This window comes from Sebastes umbrosus, chromosome 15 (assembly GCF_015220745.1).
Source record: "Sebastes umbrosus isolate fSebUmb1 chromosome 15, fSebUmb1.pri, whole genome shotgun sequence".
In the NCBI taxonomy this organism is placed as follows: domain Eukaryota; kingdom Metazoa; phylum Chordata; class Actinopteri; order Perciformes; family Sebastidae; genus Sebastes; species Sebastes umbrosus.
In genome coordinates, this window is record NC_051283.1 from 26523863 (window position 1) to 26546327 (window position 22465).

Sequence of the window (22465 nt, forward strand, 5' to 3'; positions counted from 1 at the left end):
CAAACATGGCCGTTATACTATTAGTATATTGACGCAGTTGGTTTTTTGGGGGTTCCTCAGAGGACAGTCCTAAGTATCCTTGAAATCCCATAAGGAGACGAACTTCCGTCAAAAAAATCCTTGAAAAGTGTTCAGTTGAAAGTGGCACAATACATACTGTATTTAGACCAATGGGATTTGGTGGAGATTGGTTATCTGTTTACGGTTTTTAATGATGTGAATCAGGATAACGCAACTTTTCTGTCTAGTCAGGGTTTTAAGTCGAGGCAGGAAAATATGAGGGATCGCACCCAAAGGATGGATTACAGAGCTGGGCACAGAGCCGCTGTTTTGAAGTGACCTTTGACATTTGTTGTTGTGAAGTCCCAGAGCTCGGTTAACACCAGGGATGTCCTGTTTGGGTTTTGTTTTGTTCCTGATCCTTATCAGAGTCTCTTGTCTTTAGACAGAGACCGATATGTCGGCCGTTTTTGGCTTGTTGCAGATATGTCTGTATTGGAGACATAATTGAACCACCCGAGAGCACTGACACGTTTATCTTTATGCTGTAAAACGGATCGCTCAGGATGCATCTTGATCACAAATCTTAAAAAGGAATCTATATCAAGTTCATCGTGAATGGAAACGCACATTAATTCACATTTTCTTTTGCCGATTTTCTTTAAATTTGCGCTCCATTTGGATGAAACCCCCGACTACAGATAACGGCTCAGAGCTCTGTTTTAACCTGCAGGATGTGTTGCTCCCATGTAGGAGGGATGGGGTGTGGGGGGATCCATTGTCTCATAATCCGTCCATGCTCTCACCTCTCAGCTTCTGACTCAGCGAATACATTGTTAGGAGGATCACAATCACTTAAGAGGTTTAATTTAAACGTTTCCTCTTCTCTCAGTGAACACAGTTGTAGCATCTCATCACAGGAGAGCAGTACACATGATGTATAATTTGATAAAAGCAGTAGTTAGCCAGTAGAATTACATTTTATTACGCTTACATGTTGTTGCTACAAAAGCAGAATTGTTTTGTTAACGTGATTGAATGTCATAATGGTTGTTTACCAAAAAGGGAAATTGCATACTTTTTGTTTCCAAAGACATTACTCAACATGTTTTTTCTCAGTTTGATTTAGCCGACATTCGTCGTATTAGTTAGTTTAAAACTAGAGCTGAAACAAACTGATTAATATGCAGACTATTTTCTTGATTATTCGATTGAAAAGAAATTAATCTGCAACAATTTGAGTCATTTTTTCGAGCGAAAATGGGCAAGAATTAGCTTCTCAAATGTGAGGATTTTCTTTTTTTCTTTGGCTTATATGATATGATGTAGTAACCCTGAATATCTTTTGGGTTTTTGTTGTGTTTTTTGGTCAAAACGAGCATTTTGAAGATGTCGCTTTGGGGTCTTGGAATTTTTTTTTTTACTATTATTTGACATAATAGTAACGGCAAATATTCACGTCAAAACAAGTGAATTTTTGGTACTTTTTGCTTTAAGAAATTACTCAACAATTGTCAAAATAGTTTGCAAACCAATCAATTGATTAACTAATTGTTTCAGCTCTCCTCAAAACTTGGAGATTATAAATTGTGTCAGACAACTAGGATTACTTGTACAGCTTTGAATCTTCAGCCACATGACCACCCACCACCTCTCCAAAGCATAAACACACAGGATGATGATGATGATGATGATTATAATGATGATGATGATGATGATGACGACTGTGCAATACATTTCTCTACTTTGCTCACAAACTGTATTTGGAGGGATTTTTTTCACTTGCAGGCAGCGAGAGGAGCCGGAGGGGGTCGACTTGTTCCCCTATCCGTACGAGATTAACGACTGAACAATACTGAGCCCGAAGAAGATTTCGTATTTACACACCTGCAGCTTTGACCGTTAAGAATGTGTATTTCTGTGTGTGTTTTGTTTTGTCTTTGCGTGACTGTGCATATTTATATATATTGTGCCTTTAACCATCATCTGTATGCATAATCTCAAAAAGGGAAATATGTTATCACTGCATTGTTATAATATTATCCAAAGTGTTATCTTACTCTTTTTTTTTTTTTTTTTTTTTTAAACTCAATATTTTTTTAAAAGTGATTTTTTGTTTTTTTTGTTCCTAGACTTTGGTTGATTTGATCGTCCCGTCTGCACTGTGTTTGAAAGGCCTCCTTCTAGAAAATTATGTATCCGTTTTTGGGGAGAAAATGTTGATTCAGTGTTTAAAGAAAATTTAGTGACGGACTTAAAACGGTTACATTGCTGTCAGATACGTTCTCAAAATATTTTTTTCAAGAATAGATATCTCAATTTGGAGTGAAAATATGAAAATACATGTGTTTTACATAAATGTACTTGTCTGCTTTGTGTTTAGATTTCTTTTTGAAAAAGGAGATTGCATTTATATTGTTGCTGTGAAATGCTTGGCATCGCTTAGAGACAATCACAATCTATAAATACATGTACATATGTATTTTTAATGCAGATCCGAAAGTGAAAATGTGTGATTGTTCGGTGTCGAGTGAGCTGAAGGTGAATCTATCAGTCCTGACACACAACTGAGAAAACTGAGAGACCATCATGCAACTTTTTAGTTTTCTGCTTATTGAATGTGTTTTCTGTTCTTTACTTTGTCTGCATGTCATGTCTGTTTTGAAGTATACCATGGCTGTTAAATACTGACCATGCGATGATGTTTAAGGGGCTATATTCTTCTATGTGTCCTCTTTTACTTTCCAATGCCAAATACTGTTATTTTTAAAAAATAGGTGTGTTTTGTTTTTTCTTTTTTAAGTATTTCATCTCATCTTCAAGGACCTGTGAGGCCACATAGGGGTTATGTGTAGAGAGCCTGACTGTGATCCTGTAAACTGAACTCTTACATGATAATCGATGCTAATTTAAGTACAATAATCACTATTTTCCCCCACAGTAGGTGTCGGGGACCTCGACACAGTCCTGTAAGGTTTTCCTGTGTACCTACGACCCTCAATACAGTGTAAATAAACTTTAAAAAGTTTCAGGCTCAAGTCGTTATTTATTACTGTGAAAAAAATAATACAATTACATAAATATAGAAATATTAGGGCTGTCAATGTTAACGCGATAACATGTTCACGCAAACTTGTTTTAACGCCACTAATTTCTTTAATGCAGCATGCATTTTTTAGGTTGTAGCTCAGTTTTAACATTTAAAGGTCCCATATTGTAAAAAGTGAGCTTTTCATGTCTTTTTTATTATAAAGCAGATTTAAGTGCTTTATAAATACTGTTAAACTATCGAAATGCTCAATATGCGGAGAATTACACAGAGTCCGTATTCAGAAATTGTGCGTTTGAAACAAGCCGTTAGGATTTCTGTTCATTTTTTGATGTCACAAATATACAGTATTTAGACCATTGCCCGGTTTTACACATTCTAAATGTGTCCCAGTTTATTTCCAACAGTTTGGGTCCATGTGTACTTCCTGTCAGCTGATGTTATTCACATACACTGCAACAGGAAATAAACTGGGACAGATTTAGAATGTTTACGTTTAAAACCGTGTAATGGTCTAAATATTGTATATTTGTGACATCACAAATGGACAGAAAATGGACAAACAAAAACCAAGATGGCGATGGAAAAAAAACAAGATGACAAACGAAAACCTAGATTGACAAAAACCAAGACGCCAACAGACAAAAACCAAGATGGTGACAGACAAAAACCAAGATGGCGATGGACAAAAACCAAGATGGACAAAAACCAAGATGGCGACGGACAAAAACCAAGATGGCGACGGACAAAAACCAAGATGGCGACGGACAAAAACCAAGATGGCGATGGACAAAAACCAAGATGGCGACAGACAAAAACCAAGATGGCGTCACACAAAAACCAAGATGGCGATGGCCAAAAACCACGATGGCCCATACTCCCAAGCCCCCAGGAAGAGCGCCGCTTGTTGATCCCAATTTTCGTAGTGAACAGTATATCGTCATTTTAAAACCATTTTATGCCTCTGATATAATAATATAATAGCATAATAATGCAAGTACACCGTTTCAAAGACTATACAAATTTTAATTCTTAAGAATATTCAGACATTGGAATTGGGATGTGAAAAATATATTATGAAAAATATTCTAAATAAATAACATAAATGAAATAAAACCAAACAACCAAAATAACCACTAAATATATAAAAACAAATGACAGGTCATGTCCGTGTATCGTACGATAAGTCGATATAACGTCCCTTGAACATTGGAATGCATCTTTACACAGAAATACGACTGTATGTTTTGTCCCCATTTCTTCCACTGGAATAGTGATAATTAGTACCAGCAGGAGGAACGGTTACAGAGACAAAAAAACTATTTAAATGTTCATATGGGCATTTTTGCAGACTTGAAAAGCAGTTAATACAGTGAAGACAGTGCTTATGAGAATACAGGTGGAAGTGGTAGATAATCTGGGAGCAGGTCATGACAGTCAAGTCTGCATGACTCAGTGTAACCTCCTCATGTCTGGTGGGTGTCAAGTGATGCAGGTCAGGAGTAGAAGTTCTCGGCCAACTTCCTCATTCTTTTATTAACGTGTTTGCGGTCGGGTGCTGGTGGGCTGGGCAAGCTGCGATCTGTAACCTCTATATCTATGTCGTATGAATCAGATATGACCCTGAGTGAGGGCATAGAAGAGTCTGTCTCATCTCCAGAAAATGTTTTACTCCTAGTCGGTCCCTGTCCAACGGGGAGCTTTTCAGTGGCGTCCCCTTTCAACTCCTCCTTGTCCAGGTTTGGATGGTAGCACTTATAATATATAATTTTAAATAAGAGACCAAAGATGTAAACGGCAACAACACTGACAGCAGTGATTACAGCATACAAGAGTGGAATTTCGAAATAAGGCGGTTCCGTGATCATCTTCCAGCACCACAAACCGCAGAGGAGAGAAATGTCAACCAGCATGTAGCCGTGATAGAGCAGAGTCCTGTTCCTCGTCCTCCCCTTCACCACATTGAACCAGTCGAAATACCAAATGAGGCCCACGGTGGCCTGGTAGAGCCATTCTACGCTGGGGTCCTCCATGAAGTCCGTCTTGGATCGCCAGACGAAGAAGAACAGAACCATCCAAGAGCAAAAGAAGTGGGTGAAGATGAAGCAGGGCAGCACGGAGGCGAAGAGGGCGAGGGCGACGAGGCGAGACGAGATGAGGAACAGGTTCCAGAGAAAGTAGACCACCGATGAGATCATCTGCTGCTTCTCCTTGTATGGCAGGAAGGAGCGAAGGGAGCGGTGGTACATGGTCACACTGAAGGCGATGGCTGAGGCCGACCCCAGGGCCTTCAACACTGAGGAGGAGGAGGAGGAGAAGTCATCATTAGAGAAGCTACAAATAACTGTAAATGAACCCGAGAAGTATTGTGAGAAACCCGTTTCCTCTTGCTGAAGATTAGAGAGTAGGGCTGGGCATTACATCAATATCGTGATATGAGACTAGATATCATCTAAGATTTTGGATATCGTAATATGGCATAGGCAAAATTACAGTATTTAATTTGTTCAGGTTTTGAGATTTCCTCGACTAAGATTTCTGCCTCCATCACAATTACAACTCACAGTTCTGCCCCCAAATCTACATGTCGTAACTGTGAGACATGAGTAACACACTGCACCTGTCACAGGGCTGAGCTCGCCGCTCTGCAGGATGATGGTGAGCATGAGGACGAGCTGAGGGGAGCTCTCCGAAAACGTCTCCACGAGCCGCAGCATGCTCAGGTCGTGGTTCAGGAACACCGCGGTGCCCTCGCGGTCAGGGATCTTCGAGTAGGAGCTGCATAAAGAGATCTCCACGACACCTGCATGCCTGAGGAGACAAAGTTGTGGGAAGGAGAATGCACGGTTAAAAACACCCGAATGACAACATATTAAACATAACCATTTATGTAAAATACATCTATTTTTTGCAGTGTTATCACACATCAGGTATTAATACATGAAAAAGAGCCACTTTGGATTCAACACCAGTTTAACAAAGATAATTATCTATCGTAAACTAGGAACATGTGGTTTAACTTGTGTTTCTACTATTCCTGAGTCATTGTGGTCACATAAATACATACAATTCTGCTGTTACAAAATATCCTATCATGAACCAAATTTAGAGGAAATGAAACAGAAATTGCCATTAATAGCAGAAGATGTCATAACTGTATGTTTTCCTCTTCAAAGATTTGACTGAAATTAGGTATTATCCACACCCCCCTAGTTTGGAACAGCACAATTGTTCCATTCAGATTATTTCATTTCCCGTAAATGGGAATATTTCAATGAACAGGCCGGGGTGGAGTTTCTCAGATAAAGAGCCAAATGTAAAACAGACACTTCCTCATAATAAACACCGTACTTCTCTGCTCTCACAACCGGCTTGGCTTCCCCACACATATTCACCACAGAAGGAAACACACAACCTGAGGCACTTTAAGAGTATTATAGTATATACAGTGCACAACCTGAAGTAGATTCCCAGCTGGAGCACATGAAGAAGCGCGAGCTGGCTCCTGCTCAGGCATTTCTCGACCTTTGTCTGCCTCTCGGAGCCCTCGTCGCTGTACCAGAGCCAGCTGAATGCCTGAACGAGAAAGGACGAGCCCAGGAGGAGCAGCACCAGAATACCGAGGCTCACGTAGGCTTTTTCCTGGTAGAAAGTCACAACGGCATATATGTCCAGCACTATGTCGAGCAGCAGGAACAGCAGACCCACACAAATGAAGAGGAAGTCCACGCGGGAGTACTTGAACAAACCCATAGTGTCTGTCAAACTAAAGTTCTCATATCCCCTTCAACCGGCTGCTTCTAGTGCGGAGACATACTTCAGGACAAAGCTGTTAACCACTTGTTAACTTAAGAAGACACACAACCGAAAGTTGGCACAGAGCAAAGGTTCACTGTTGAAATACTTTGTAACCCCTCCTACAGGGTTACATAACATTTTAAAGGCATACCGTAGTAACATAATCATTCCATACAAACAACTCATATTGAAAGCTGTCAGTTTAACAATTAAGCTTTATAGTATTCCTATTTTCAAATTAAGTTACTTTACTGTAAAAAATAAAAATAAAAAAAAATAGAAAAACTGAGCTATAAGTCATCATAATAAATCAGATCAGTCTGTATCATGAAGTGTAAAAAACAAAAAAAGCACAAATTAAAATACAACATTGTCACCACTTTAATGATTGCACATGGCAAATGAGGTAAAATATTAACAACCAGTAGTGACCTTGACTTTTGGTTTCAGCAGTTTTGTTGGCAAACGAGAACACAGAAACAAACAATGAACTGAAAGACGCTGAAAGTGTGAAAATACATTAACACGTAAAAAACAACTTGAATTCACTTTTAGGACACCCGAAAAGATTTAAAAAGAACATAAACAAACAGTCTAGTGTTGAATGATGAGGATTGTCTATGTGCACGCTGATACTGAAGTAAACAGAGACGTTTGGCACATGGGACATTCAAACAAGCTAAACAAACACTGGATGAGCGAGTAAAACTACCTAACTTGTTTTGTACCTAAAGACGTCACCTGTCGTTAAATATGTACTAACAATTCTTAGTCGACATGTAAGGAATCAACCCTCGACTTGAACTTGTTTTGCACCATCAATATTATCTTGATAAAAACCTGTCAAGTGGTCTAAAACAGCTGTTTCGCAGTCAGTAACAAAACACAAAGATTATAAAAGGAGAGCTACATTCAAAGTCCTTCAAATAGGTTCCAGTAGTAGCAGCGGTGACAACGAAACACCCCAAAACACACATTTAGATAGCCCTTTTTGTCATGTAAAAACCTCAGAAATCCAATCTTAGTCATTTAAATTGAAAGATTAACGACATAAATTAGGACAATTTTAGACCCTTGCAAAACCCTTATAGTGTCCAAAATATTATGATTGTTATTATTATTCAATATTTATTATTTTATTTTATTATATTATTTACCTTGTCAAAAAACATTATATTTTTGTATTTTGGAAATACAAGGTGTTCACACAACAGCAACAGCAACCCATATGACTGTATGGTATGTATGAAAAAAGTAGTATACAAATGTTCTCCATGTGTAAAGATAATAAAATACAGTTTGCTTTATAGAAAATGTATGAAATACAACCAACACTTCACTGTGTTGGTTTAGAAATAAGCTTATCAAATTACCCCCAGCTTCAAGTACAGTTGAAATGACATTGTATACAGGCAGTGAAGTCATAACAGTCATAGATTTTTTTTTTAATAAAGTTTTAGTTGTGGCAGCTGTCCCTTTAATATACCTATGCTGGTATTAGGACATCGTGGCAGGGTTGCAAATCAATGAGCGGGACTTGTTTATGGCAACACTGGATTTTTATACTTGCATTAACGTGATGAAATATCTGGAATAGTAAAAACTGTTATTATCAGTTATTATTACACGGCTTTGTTGAATACTCGATTCTGATTGGTCAATCACAGCGTTTTACGGTTTGTTATTTCTTTATAGCAGACCGTTGCTATGTATAACAGACCGTTGCTATGGGAGCAGTTCTGATCTCGAACTCTGGCGGACCGTTTTTGTGTCAAATTATTGATTTCTTCAGTAAGTAGATGTTTAATAAGTGCGATAATGTACAGCTATCGGGTCATTGCTGTGAAATAAACCCCTTCAGGGCGATGCAAGACCCCTCCGTGGACCCCGACGCTAACCGGCTCGCTGTACATTATCTCTTACTTCTAACAGTTTTTCCAGGAATGAACTATATGGTAATGTATGTATTAATGTATGATGTATGTACTGATATGAAAAGGATTTTATCCATATTGCCTACTCTTATTTTCAAGTACAGTTTTGAATGTTGAGATTGTTACATACTATTACTCCCAAAGAAGGGAACATTTGTCAGTAATGGCAGTTAGCCGTGACACAGTTAGCCGTGACACAGTTGTGTGTCACGGCTAACTGTGTCAGTTATACACAGTTGGCTGTGACACACGAAAAGTCAGACATCACAGTTGTGATGACTCCGCTCAATTTGTGCCATCAGTGTTTATGATGACTTCTTGCTTTGAGTAAAAATGAGCAGCATGGCCAGCCATCCGTTTGTTGAGGAGCTGGGCGGACGGAGTGCCGTCCTGGATGGAAAAGTCTCTGAAGGACACTTCTGCGTCGGGCAGATCATCAGGCAGTCCTGGGTCCCTCACCGGGGGCCTCCACAGCTTGGGGTGGAAGCAGCAGTAGTAGAGGGTTTTGAAGAGGAGTCCCAGGAGGTAGATGAGAGGTAGGGAGATGAGCAGAGCGAGTGCGTACGGCTCAGTCTGGACAGGATCCCTGTAACACCACCAAGTCGCCAGCAGGATTCCTCCGTCGGTGGTGATGAAGGTATGGTAGATGATGCTCCTGCCTCTGGTCTGACCCTCTGCTACATTAAACCAGCTGAAGTACCAGATGAGCCCTACGGTGGCCCGGTAGAGGCACTCCCCACCGACGCTGTCCATGAAGTCGGTCCCCTGTCGCCAGGCCCACAACACAAAGACAAACCACAGCATCAGGAAGTGGGCGGCGATGTAAGCAGACAGGACCGAGGCGAAGAGGGCGAGGGCTGCCACACGTGGGGCGATCAGCAGCAGGTTCCACAGGAAGTAGATTAAAGAGGAACACCAGCCCTGCTTGGCCTTGTCTGGGAGGAAGGAGCGCAGGGAGCGGTGGTAATCCAACACCATCCAGGCTATGGAGGTGGTTGATGCAGCAATGCTCACAACTGTCAAAAAAAAACAGAAATCATCAGAGCAACCAAGAGGAAGTGAACACCCAACTGTGGTGTTTGTTTCCTCACCACAATCCAGGTGGAGAGTTTTTAATAACCTAAAGTGGGTCACTATCTATATCATGATTCACACATACAAACGTTATCATCATTTGCAGAAGTTTGCAGGGTGGAAGTAAATGGAACTAAAAGAGAACTTACACTGAACCGTCCTGGCCTTGTTTGTGTGCAGCATGACGTAGATCATCAGGGTGAGCTGAGGAGCACTCTCGCAGAACGTCTCGATGAGCCGGAGCATGCTGAGGTCGTGTGTCAGGTAAACGGCGTACTCGGACCCTTCCTGTTTCCGCCACCAAACCCTGAAGCCTTGTCGTATGGCGGAGATGTGCCTGCGGGGATGAATACGTCAAGAGAAGGGCTATTATGACACACAGATTGTGGGAAAACTGCATCACATACCAAACCCATGCAGCTTAAACATACTCTTTTAACGGTGAATAGAAGCAATCTGACAGTCACAGCTTTTCATACCTCATTAACTCATTATCTGTGCATGTCATGCATTGAGTTCTCTTCCGAGTCACTGGTTTTACTAGTTGCCTCACCTGACATTTTCATTTGTGGTCACAGCACCTGTCAAATGTTATTACCTGCTAGCTTGCCTGAACTATTCTGTTGGAATATCCATTTTTTTTAAATAACAGGTACAGAGAGAAATACTCCTGCAGCGAAGGTGCTTGTTCCCAGGGTGCTTTACTTCAGTTTTGTCAATATTAAAGTGTGTTTGCGTGATGCAAACACCTTTTGATTCCTTCTGCAGGAAGGACAGCTGGAAACACCGAACACTGACAACAACAACAATAATATCAATATTGTATGCAATACTACTTTTTCCATTGCAATATTACTTCCTTTTCTGTTTTTTCTTAGCTAAATTTACCTTTTTTTTATTTACTTATTATCTTATTTACTCATTTTACTAAATGTATCTTACTTAATTGTTATTCTTTTAGGCACTGGTGCTAGAATAGTACTTTTTTATTTTATACACTTGTATTTTAAACACTTGAACTTGTTGTAATTTTGTTGTATTTTTGAGCAATCTCTGGCACAAGAATTTCCTTCGGGATTAATAAGGTTCTATCTTATCTTATCTTATCTTATCTTATTTTGTGTAACCTGTATTATAATGATATTGAGAAAACATTGAGTTCTCTTCCGAGTCACTGGTTTTACAAGTTGCCACACCTGACATTTTCATTTGTGGTCACAGCACCTGTCAAATGTTATTACCTGCTAGCTTGCCTGAACTATTCTGTAGGAATATCCATTTTTTTAAATAACAGGTACAGAGAGAAATACTCCTGCTTGTTCCCAGGGTGCTTTACTTCAGTTTTGTCAATATTAAAGTGTGTTTGCGTGATGCAAACACCTTCTGATTCCTTCTGCATGAAGGATAGCTGAAAACACCGAACACTGACAACAACAACAATATCAATATCATATGCAATATTACTTTTTCCATTCTCATGTGCAATATCACTGCTCATTGTGTGCAATATTAATTTCCATCATGTGCAATATTACTTCCTTTTCTGTTTTTTAGCTAACTTTACCTTTCTTTTATTTTACTTATCTTATTTACCCATTTTACTAAATGTATCTTACTTAATTGTTATTCTTTAAGGCACTGGTGCTAGAAATAATTCTTTTCATTTTATATACTTACATTTTAAACACATGAACTTGTTGTATTTTTGAGCAATCTCTGGCACAAGAATTTCCTTCGGGATTAATAAAGTTCTATCTTATCTTATCTTATCTTATTTCATGTAACCTGTATTACAATGATATTGAGAAACCAGAAATAACATTTACAGTCCCGTTGCTCGTGCGTGTAGCGAATGAGATTGTCATGTCTGTTATACTATAAAGCAGGTTTAAGTGCTATATATATATACTGTGAAAGTATTGAAACGTTCAATATACGGAGAAATACACACAGTCCATATTCAGAAATTGTGCGTTTGAAACAAGCCGTCAGGATTTCTGTCCATTTGTGATGTCACAATTATACAATATATAGACCATTACATGGTTTTAAACGTAAACATTCTAAGTGTTTCCCAGTTTGTTTCCTGGTTGCAGTGTATGTGAATAACATCAACTGACAGGATGTAAACATGGACCCAAACTGTTGCCTAGCAACGCAATTCTGTTGCAATCCCATTGATTTGCGCTAAAACGGAGCGTTTCAGACAGATGGTGAATACCCGTATATTCAGACAGACAGTATGAGGAAAATAAGTTGTTTTTTTAACATTACAGCATGTAAACATGTTGTAGTAGAAAAACAAAATACAAGTATGAACCTGAAAATGAGCACGATATGGGACCTTTAAACATTTAAATACCAATTAAATAGCTCTAGGGCTGTTTGATTCCATGCATTTCAACTTTAATAGTTACTATGAGGTGTAAGCATTATTATAACACATAATGTGTTTACTAATATGTACGAAATAGTGAAGTCTACCTGCAAAGGAAGCCCAGCTGCAGCACATGTAACACACAGGAGAGCTTCACTCGGTCCCCAAACAGCACGGTACCGGTTCTTCCTCCTCCTCCTCCAGCCTGCCGGCCGAAGCCCGGCAGCTCTCGGTCATACTGGAACCAGAACCAGCTGAACATCTGGACCACCACCGAGGACAGGACCATGAGGCCGACCAGCACCCCGAACCAGAGCAGGTCCCCTTGGCAGTAGAACTCGGTGGCCACCCACACGTCCGAGCCCCAGTCCACCAAGAAAGTACAAACTCCCACCACCGAGAACGCGAAGTCGATCCACGTGTAGTTTGAAAAAGTCCCGCGCGCCATTAGCCGTTAGTGTTGTTGTTGTTGTTGCTAAGCTGACCAACCGACCAACCGACCTGTTGCTAGGCAGCTAACATTCAGGCTAGCGTCCCGGTTCCGTTATTTCCCTCCCAAAGAGACCTCACATTCTTCAACCCGGTGAAGAACAAAGTTGAGAACAGTTTCATATTTAAGTTAACAGTTTGAACTCACTCAGACAGGAGGAGATATTAGTATAACGCTGGAGATTACAATACAAGAGAGAAAAGAGAGTAAAGAGTAACCGTTACAGAGAGGAGAGCAGCTGGTGTGTTTGTAATGATCCTCCTGTCTGTGGAGCTGTTAGCCCCGCCCACCGCTGCTGGGCCAGGGTGCAAATCCGGAATGTCAAGGTTTTAACATTTAAAGATCCCATATTATGCAAATGTTCAGGTTCATACTTGTATTTTGTGTCTCTACTAAATCATGTTTACATGCTGTAATGTTAAAAAAACTTTATTTTCCTCATACTGTCTGCCTGAATATACCTGTATTCACCCTCTGTCTGAAACAACTTTATTCTCCTAATATTACGACTTTTTTTCTTGTAATATTACGACTTTATTATCGTAAAGTTATGACTTTATTCTCGTTGTATTACAACTTTTATTCTTGTAATATTATGAGTTTATTCTCGAAATTACTACTTTTTTCTCAAATCTGGGATGTAAAGGTTTTAACATTTAAAGATCCCATATTATGCTCATTTTCAGGTTCATACTTGTATTTTGTGTCTCTACTAAATCATGTTTACATGCTGTAATATTTAAAAAAAACTTTATTTTCCTCATACTGTCTTCCTGAATATACCTGTTTTCACCCTCTGTCTGAAACGCTCCGTTTTAGCTCATTTCAATGGAATTGCAACGGAATTGCGTAGCTAGGCAACAGTTTGGTCGTAATAAAAGTCGTAATATTATTTATTACGACTTTATATTATCATAATATTAAAGTTGTAATATTACGAGAATAAAGTCGCAATATTACGTACAGTTACGACTTTTTTCTCGTAATATTATGACTTTTTTTCTCGTAAAGTTATGACTTTATTCTCGTAATATTACGACTTTTAATCTTGTAATATTATGACTTTATTCTCGTAATATTACAAGATTTTTCTTGTAATATTATGACTTTTTTTTCGTAAAGTTATGACTTTATTCTCGTAATATTACGAGATTTTTCTTGTAATATTATGACTTTATTCTCGTAATATTATGACTTTATTCTCGTAATATTACGACTTTTTTCTCGTAATATTATGACTTTTAATCTCGTAATATTATGACTTTATTCTCGTAATATTATGACTTTATTCTCGTAATATTACGACTTTTTTCTCGTAATATTATGACTTTTAATCTCGTAATATTATGACTTTATTCTCGTAATATTATGACTTTATTCTGGAAATCTCAGATGTTTTTTCCCTCAATGTGGTCCTAATACTCCGTAGTACATTTGCACTTTGGCCCTCACTGCATTAGGCTTATATACTTTATACTTAGACTATAAACTGTGTTACCTTCATCACAATGCTCACATGTTTTTGCCTACAATGTCTCTTTTGATAGTGAAGGTTGCTGACCCCTGTAACAGGGTAACCTGAGAGACTAAACTCAGGCCAGTTAAAATCACCGCTCACTAAGCCCCGCCCCCTCCTAGCCTCGACCTATAGCATCAGAGCAGCGCGTGTATGTCCCGCTGCCTCCTCGCGCCTCCTCCTCCTCTCTGTGATCGGTCGGTTTCATCCGGATCATCTCGCTCCTCTGTTAGCAACACAACAAGCTAACAACATGTCGAGGGTGTACATCGGAAGACTGAGCTACAGGGCCCGAGAGAAGGACGTGGAGAGGTTCTTCAAAGGCTACGGGAAGATACTGGAAGTCGACCTGAAAAACGGGTAACGTTGAGACCGTTAATCGGTGTTTCCGTTAGTTACCGGAGCCGTTACCGGGACGATGCAGCGCGTGCTGTCTGCGGCCTAGTCGGTGGCTAGCAGCCTGAGCTAATGCTAAGCTAACTAGCTATTTTTTAATATTTAAACAATGAAAACAGTAAAAAATGTGATATACAGTTGGGTTTTAGTTTAGATAACGTGTTTGTTTTTCTTTATATCATTTTAAAATGTGTTTCTGTGTTTGAATTTTAGCGTTATTTTTGCGTTATCTCGACCGATGCTAACTAGCTAGCGGCTAACTAGCTAGCTAAGGTTAGACGTGGCAAAGTCACAGGCCGCAGTGAGTGTTGCAACCCTGGAGCTAAAACATGTGCAAGTTCAGTCCCAGTAGTGTCTTTAACCACTAGATTGGATCCACTACCTAACATAAACGTGCAGCCCGGTGGAAATGCATATTGCATAATTTGCAAATAATAAGACATGACATTGATATTAATTTCCTCTTCCTCTGGACTTGATTGTGTAACAACCATACACTCGTTTTGGAGCTGTCTGTTATTTTTTAGGAAATAATGTATTTATTTGTTTTATTATATATATTTTTATTATGTTTATTTATATTTTATTTATTTATTTCGAATATTTTGTAATATTTCTGTTTAATTTTCATTATTAAGCAAATATTAGGTTTTTTAATGATCTCTGCAGTTCAGAACAAAAAACAGCACTTTATTATGAATATTTTTTTATCATCTTAGAAAAATGAAAAATAAGTTAAATGCAACAGTACATGCAAACTATTCAGGTGAACAATATTGCCAAATCGTCAAATGAAAAAAAGAACAAAATAAAAACATACATATACAACTCATTAAGCAATGTATAGATATTTAAAAAGAACATGCATGTAAATGGAAGAAAACAATATAGAAGTTGAGCTAAAACGTGTGCAGGTTCAGTCCCAGTCGTGTCTTTAACTACTAGATTGGATCTACAATTTAATTTAAAGAGGTGCATGAGTTGCATTTAATGTATGTATGTATGTATCCTCCAGCATCCCAACAATATCCATATTAAACAGTGTAATTAATTAAATGTAGTGTTGTGAAAAGTGTGGGTGATTATGAAGCAAAAAAAAGAGTGATGTAGCCTAAACTACAGATATATTTTTTACATATGTCTAATAATATTTGAAAGGTTAAAACAAATTTCAATTCAATTTGCTTTATTGGCATGACTGTCAGGTGAATAATATTGCCAAAGCGTCAATTAATAATAAATATAAATAATAAAAAAGAACAAAATAAAAACATATACATATATACAATTCATTACGCAAATTACAATATATAGATATTTAAAAATAACATGCATGTTAATGGAAGAAAACAATAAAGAAGTAATTAATGTTTGTGTCAATCAAATAAAAAAACAATTAATAACAATATATATTGCAATATCAAAGGATAAATGTAAAAACAAAACAAAAAAACACTATCTAACATTAAACGTGCAGTCCGGTGGAAAAAACCTTATCTTGAATCATCGATGCTATCCGACAAAGCATTACTTGCAAATAATAAGAAATTACTTTGATCTTAATTTGCTCTTTCTCTGGACTGCATGATGAAACAACCATACACACGTTTTGGAGCTGTCCGTTATTTTTGGGAAAGAATTTGCCCTGTAATATTTCTGTTTATTTTTCATTATTAAGCAAATATTTGTTTTTTATGTCTGCAGTTCAGAACAAAAACAGCACTGTATTATGAATATTTATCATTTTAGAAAAATATCACATTCATAAAAGTACATTCTATAATAACAGAAAAAGTTTTTAATTAAAGTTTTATAAATGAAATGCAACAGTACATGCAAACTATTCAGCACTCTTTATGCACATTTTCTAATTGCCTGAAATGCTGAATCCTTTGTTTTTCATTAGATCATTTTAATTATCCCTATAATATTCAGAAATATATATATATTTGGTAAAGTAGGACTGGTGAATTTATGATATTTTTGCTCAAATGACCTGCACAATTCAATATCAAATTGTTGCTAATTATTTTTTAATGTTGCCCATCTGATTGATAAATCAACTAATCTTGTCTTTGTATCAGTATAGCAGACTAGCAGTATTATACACATGTCCACAAGATAGTTGAGCTTTACATCGAGTTTTGTAGCAATAATTTTTCTCACAAAATTAACCAGCTTGGAAGAAGTAAGATGTCTGTACATTAGTATCGGTTGTCTATAGCGCTGAAACCTGGACCCACTGCTCGAGAACGCCTTTTTAAGGAAGTGTGACATAGCTGTGGCCAACATTTAGTTTTTCCTGGCTATTGTTTTAACTATGCTATGTCTGTGCAAACCTGACCTCCACTGTGTTTTTTCGACCATGAAAATCCAAATCCTTTGTCATTACCAAGTGTTAACACGTTTTCTTCTTTCACAAAGGTATGGGTTTGTTGAATTTGATGACCCGCGTGATGCAGATGATGCTGTGTATGACTTGAACGGCAAGGAGTTGTGTGGGGAAAGGGTCATTGTGGAGCACACCAAGGGACCCCGTCGTGATGGAGGTTATGGAGGAGGAGGTGGAGGAGGAGGAGGAGGTGGTGGTGGAGGAGGAGGAGGAGGAGGAGGTGGCAGCGGAGGAGGAGGTGGTGGTGGAGGAGGAAGAAGTAAGTGTTCCAGAGAATTGTGCTTATTTCACATGAATAATGTCACTGATAAGGGATTTCATTCATTACAGGGAACCATTGATCAAAATTTGGAAGGGGCAAACATTTGAAGCTTGTCCTTGGTGGCTGATGTGCATTCAATTCAATCCTAGTGTTTGACACTCTGATAAAGGAGTGCGGCTGATACTTTTCAGAAACATTTTGTTGCTGTAGGTGGTATCTTGAGCTGGGTGATATTGTGATATAAGACACCATATTGATTTTGTCATTGCAATACTTGGATATAGCAAAAACGTTGTATTTGCTTTGTCACAAAAGCTGCACCAGAAAATTAATGCAATATTGACCTCTCTATTTTAATTATAGACTTATGAAAAAAAATTGGACAGTCAAATATATGCACCAATGTTACCTTTTTTGTAAAATCAAGTTTTGATCAGTATCGCCCAGCTTTACTGGTACCTTATCTCCATCCCTTATGACTGAACAGAGTCTACTTGCGCAGCTTTAAGTGAAACTTGGTTGTTTTCAATTCAGTTTTTGTGTTTTGTTGCACCCACCCACCCACGCCCCCTCATCTTAATTTCATCATTACTTGCTATTGTTCTGGCCTCAACGAGCCCTCCATGTTTTCGATGGCCTGTTTAACATAAATGCACGTCTCAGTTTCTGGATAGGGCACTCCAGAGCTGCTATTTAGTTTTCAATTGTCTTGCAAATAGATTAGTGGACATTGTACGAGCACCACTCAGTACAGCACTTAACAGTTTTCTTCCCCACTGAACAGTAGGCGTGGGAGAAGATTTCCACATGACACAATTAATCTTGCGTGCACCAGAGCCACCAATGACTTGAGAAATATCTTTGGGGTACCATTTGACGGATTGGAAATGCAGTTACATGTGAATGTGTGATGGGGAAATGGCTTACTTATGGAAAGGATATAAATGTCTTAATTTGAATATTGTAAAAAATAACTATTTGATTGTTAAATATCTTGTAATCTATTGATGTCTTATTCCGTTTCTTATTTTATTTAAAATGATTGTCAATTTAAAGGTAAAGATTTAACAAAGAACCTCAATGTTTTAATTGAAAGAGTCCTTTGCTGACTGCCTGCCCCTATTGCTGGCCATGGTGTCCCCCCTTTCCAAGAGTGTGGTTTGACCATTCTGGGCCCCTGGGCAGACCAAAAAAGGGAGCCATTGTGAATGAAGACCGCTTTTCCCATTAGGCCCAGGCCGGGTGGTGAGGATGCCATGGGGTTAGGAAGAGATGTGGGTTCAGCTCTTATAGGTGCCTGAAAAAAAGAACATGTTTTGTAACAGTGAAATGTTTTTAGATAAGATAGCTTAGAAACTTGCATTAGTTCACCGTAAGTACTTCCTCGATCAGTTATGTTATTATTTTTTTTCTTTCTTATTAAGAAAGTAGGCCTATTGAAATGTTAACCAAAATTGAATAAGCTACAAATGTGTTGTATAGGTTTAGGTTTTTAATTCAAGTTTTTAATTTGTAGAAAGAGTTTTTTAGGATATCTTTTTTTTTTTTTTTTTTTTTTTTTTTTGTAAGCCGTTTTTTTCACCTTTTGCTTTTCCCCTTTTTGTTTCCTTTTCCCAAGTGAATATTGAGACATATTTTGTAGTGTGTAGCTTGGAGATTAGTATAAATGCACCATCACCATTTCTTTTTGGTCCTCATTTTCCCTGTCCTTTCCTTGTTACCTTAAAAGGTGGATATGGTCGCTGGGGAAGAGACAGATATGGTCCACCTATAAGGACAGATTATCGGCTCATTGTTGAGAATCTTTCCAGCCGCTGCAGCTGGCAGGACTTGAAGGTATGAAGCTGTTTTTTTTTTTTTTCTTAAGTGTTAAGGAAGTAATGTCAAAAGCCAATAAGTAATACATCAAAAGTGTTATCCCATTTGTTCACTGTCTAGTTCTGAACAACTTTATATTTAGAGATACAACTACACAAACTGTCAGAACAGTCTCACAACATTAATGAAACCAAATGCCTTTCCCCCCTTTGAGTTTGTCATGTCTTAGATTTTTGTTTTATGAGCCGAGCATATCCATTAACGCATCACTTCCCATTTCTCTGAAGGACTACATGAGGCAGGCAGGGGAGGTGACTTACGCCGACACCCACAAGGGCCGGAGGAATGAGGGGGTGATAGAGTTCAGGCTCTACTCTGACATGAAGAGGGCTCTGGAGAAGCTCGACGGCACAGAAGTGAACGGTAGAAAGATCCGGCTCATCGAGGACCGCCCCGGGGCCAGACGCCGGCGCTCTTATTCTCGCAGCCGCAGCCATTCCAGGTTAGACGCGCCGCTGTAATTACACATGGCTTCCTGATACATATTGAGGTTTTCTAAATAGAGCAATAGTACATGAGAAAGTTTACAAAATGACCATACGATGCACTAGGATTTAAACCCGTGTTTCATATGTAGTGCTTGAGACATTATTGACAACAGATACGGATTCATAACGCTGTGTCGATGTGACTGTTGCTAATTGTTACTGTCTTTTCTCAGGTCCCGCTCCAGGAGCCGCAGGTCTCGCAAGAGCCGTAGCCGCAGTGAGAGCAGCAGTCGCAGCCGCTCCCACTCTAGGTGAGACATGAAAACTCTGTCAGAGGGGATATTATGATAAGCACATGTCGTTTCTGTACTGAATAGAGCCATCAATAAACAGTAAGAGTAAACTTAACTTAATGAAGCTGTTTTAAGGATTAGTTTGCTCTTGGTAACCAGTGTGAAGTAGGGCTGGGTATCGTTTAAAATAATTACAATATCAGTACCGTTATTACTAACCTTGAAGTGATACTGATACCAATAGAGTACTTCATTTGATAACCATCATGTGAATGGAAGTTGTGTGTGTGACCCACTGGCTAGCTAATCTCTGTTGCACTGCAAAGTGCTCATACAGTGCCGGTTCCAACTGGTAACGCCGTCCTGAGTCCAAGTTATCGTGGAAACGTAATGGCCACCAAGCTTAAAACCGCTATCTCTGTCAGTACTTTTGCCGTCACGCGGTAAGCATCGTTAGCTGCCATCTTCTGGCTTAGACATCTCCGTGTTCGGAGCCACATGCAGGCAGACAATCCCGGCTGTATTGGTTGAAGCTGCTGCGGTAGTAGGACAATCACACGTCGCAGTAAATCGATGAACGCCTTCGGTGATTGGCTGCGAGCAAAACCATACAAATAGTCTTTTTTTTCTAGATCTGGGCACAAAAACGATTGAATGCCGATTTCATTTGACTGGAGAAATTTTGATACTACTTGGTACATGGGTATGTCGGTGGATACCTTGATGTGGAAGACACGCACATCCTTGTTCAGCTGCTGAGTTCGAACGGCATTCGACCTCTCAATGCCACATCTCAAGCCACTCAGCAGCTGCCTATAAAAGCCACATTAACAGCACTAGGTTAGTAGTAAGATGAGAGCACATGTCTCTGAATAGATTTCCATGAAAAAAAGTCCATAAAAGTGCACAGGTGCATGCACTTGTGCATGTAGCCTATAGCCGATGACAGCGAGCAGTAGCCTGATATCTACAGCTGTTTAATCTAAGCAGGTCATGGCCACATAGCCCGGTGTCTCTGTCCACTGATGGACACGGCTCATGTTTAAATGCCCCTCTGGCATTTAACCTGACCGTCATCTTGTCCTGTTTTTAATGGTGCAGAACTTTTTCAAATAGAACTGTCAGAAATTATTATTCTGATAAAATGTAAATACTTTTAATGTGTTTTAGCAGCAAATTGTGCCTTTTTGTGATGTGCTTTATGTCAGAGGGCATTTGGTCTGATGGTTGTGGTAGTAGGGATGGTAGAAATAATCTTGTGTGGACATTTGTGAGCTAGTTTGGCACAGCAAGGAATAAAAAAACACTAAGTTCCACTGTCTGATTTTATCCACAGAGCGGCGTCCCGCTCCCGCAGCCGATCTCGTAGCAAGAAGAACAAGGTCAAGAGCAAGAAGGAGGAAGAGGAGCGCAGCAACGGCGCCCCGAAGAAAGAGAATCGCAGCAGGAGCCGCAGCCCCAAGAGCCGCAGCCCTAAGAGTCGCAGCCCCAAGAGCCGCTCCCCCAAGAGTCGCAGCCCCAAGAGCAAAAAGAGCAAGAAAGACGGGAAGAAGAAGAAGGACGACTCCAGGTCCAGATCTCGCTCCAACTCCAGGTCTCGCTCTCGGTCAGGAATCAAGGATCGCTCCAGGAAATCCGGCTCAAAGGGCCGCGAGCAGCTCAAGAGCGAAGACGAGGGAGGCGAGGCCGAGATGGGCTCCCGCTCTCGTTCCCGCTCCCCCGCCGAAACGAAATCCAGAGCCAGGTCTAAATCGAAGTCCAAGTCTAAATCCCGTACCCCCACGCCCGCCAAAGCGCGCTCCCACTCCCGATCTGCCTCCCGTTCAGAGTCCCGCTCCAAATCCCGCTCCCAGTCTCGTTCCCGCTCCCGTTCCCGCTCCTAGTTCACATTTTGAACTGTTTGTCATGAGCCCTTATCCCAGTGTGTCCCCCTGCCCTCCATTCACATTCCCCCACCCCCCGACCCCGACCCCCCCACTACCCCTACCTCCTGTTTTTTGATAAATAGCTGTAGAATACCAGGCACTCGTGCTCGATGTCTTTTATGCCCACGCTACTCCATTTCATTTGACTTTTACTCGACATATTTTTTCATTAGAGCTGTCTCGTATGGGGGTGTTTGTAAAATAACAGGGTGCAGTCTCTCGGTTTTATAAGTTTAAATGATGGTATGGTATGTGTCTTAGCCTTTTTTTAATCAAATGTAGAAGCATACTGTTGTCAAAATGCTGGGTGGGAATATGTCCTAGCATCTCCTCACCTTTTGTAAAATCCTTGTATCATTTTATTTCAGATTAAAACAAATGCCTGTTCTACATTTGTCGTTTGGTTTGGGTTTTATTTATCAGTGAGGTATGGTATTGATTTCAGTTTTGGCATGATTTGAGTACTTTTATAGGACAGTCGAGCAAATGTCCAAACTACAGATCTCTGAGGCCTGTGGCTAAAAAGAGTCAAGAAAATTCACTATTTACTCCTGTTGAGCAACGTTCAGTAAACTACAGAACCCAGCTCCTTCAGAAAATGATCTAGCTTTTTACAAAATAACAGTATATTTCCACGACCTGTTTTTACAGAT

General features: G+C 39.4%; 3 protein-coding genes across 4 annotated transcripts; 1 reads left to right on the top strand and 2 right to left on the bottom strand.

The window, feature by feature from the left end:
• Positions 1-4054: 4054 nt before the first annotated feature.
• LOC119502897 (XK-related protein 8-like) lies at positions 4055-8592 on the bottom strand. Its single transcript, XM_037794181.1, has 4 exons — positions 6507-8592; positions 5670-5860; positions 4463-5345; positions 4055-4430 (listed from the first exon to the last, which is right to left on the bottom strand). The coding sequence occupies exons 1-3, from the start codon at positions 6800-6802 to the stop codon at positions 4546-4548; spliced, it is 1287 nt and encodes a 428-aa protein (XP_037650109.1). The 5' UTR covers positions 6803-8592; the 3' UTR covers positions 4055-4430; positions 4463-4545.
• A 52-nt stretch (positions 8593-8644) lies between these two features.
• xkr8.3 (XK, Kell blood group complex subunit-related family, member 8, tandem duplicate 3) lies at positions 8645-13080 on the bottom strand. Its single transcript, XM_037794187.1, has 3 exons — positions 12340-13080; positions 10005-10192; positions 8645-9797 (listed from the first exon to the last, which is right to left on the bottom strand). The coding sequence occupies exons 1-3, from the start codon at positions 12678-12680 to the stop codon at positions 9067-9069; spliced, it is 1260 nt and encodes a 419-aa protein (XP_037650115.1). The 5' UTR covers positions 12681-13080; the 3' UTR covers positions 8645-9066.
• Positions 13081-14393: 1313 nt separating this feature from the next.
• On the top strand, positions 14394-22204 carry srsf4 (serine and arginine rich splicing factor 4). 2 transcript variants are annotated; one of them, XM_037794182.1, is made up of 6 exons: positions 14394-14598; positions 17059-17285; positions 19018-19124; positions 19394-19608; positions 19828-19905; positions 21224-22204. In XM_037794182.1, the coding sequence occupies exons 1-6, from the start codon at positions 14492-14494 to the stop codon at positions 21768-21770; spliced, it is 1281 nt and encodes a 426-aa protein (XP_037650110.1). In that variant the 5' UTR covers positions 14394-14491; the 3' UTR covers positions 21771-22204. The 2 variants fall into 2 exon arrangements, with proteins under 2 accessions (XP_037650110.1, XP_037650111.1); XM_037794183.1 differs by lacking the exons at positions 14394-14598; positions 17059-17285 and adding an exon at positions 17299-18581.
• The last annotated feature ends 261 nt before the right edge of the window (positions 22205-22465 follow it).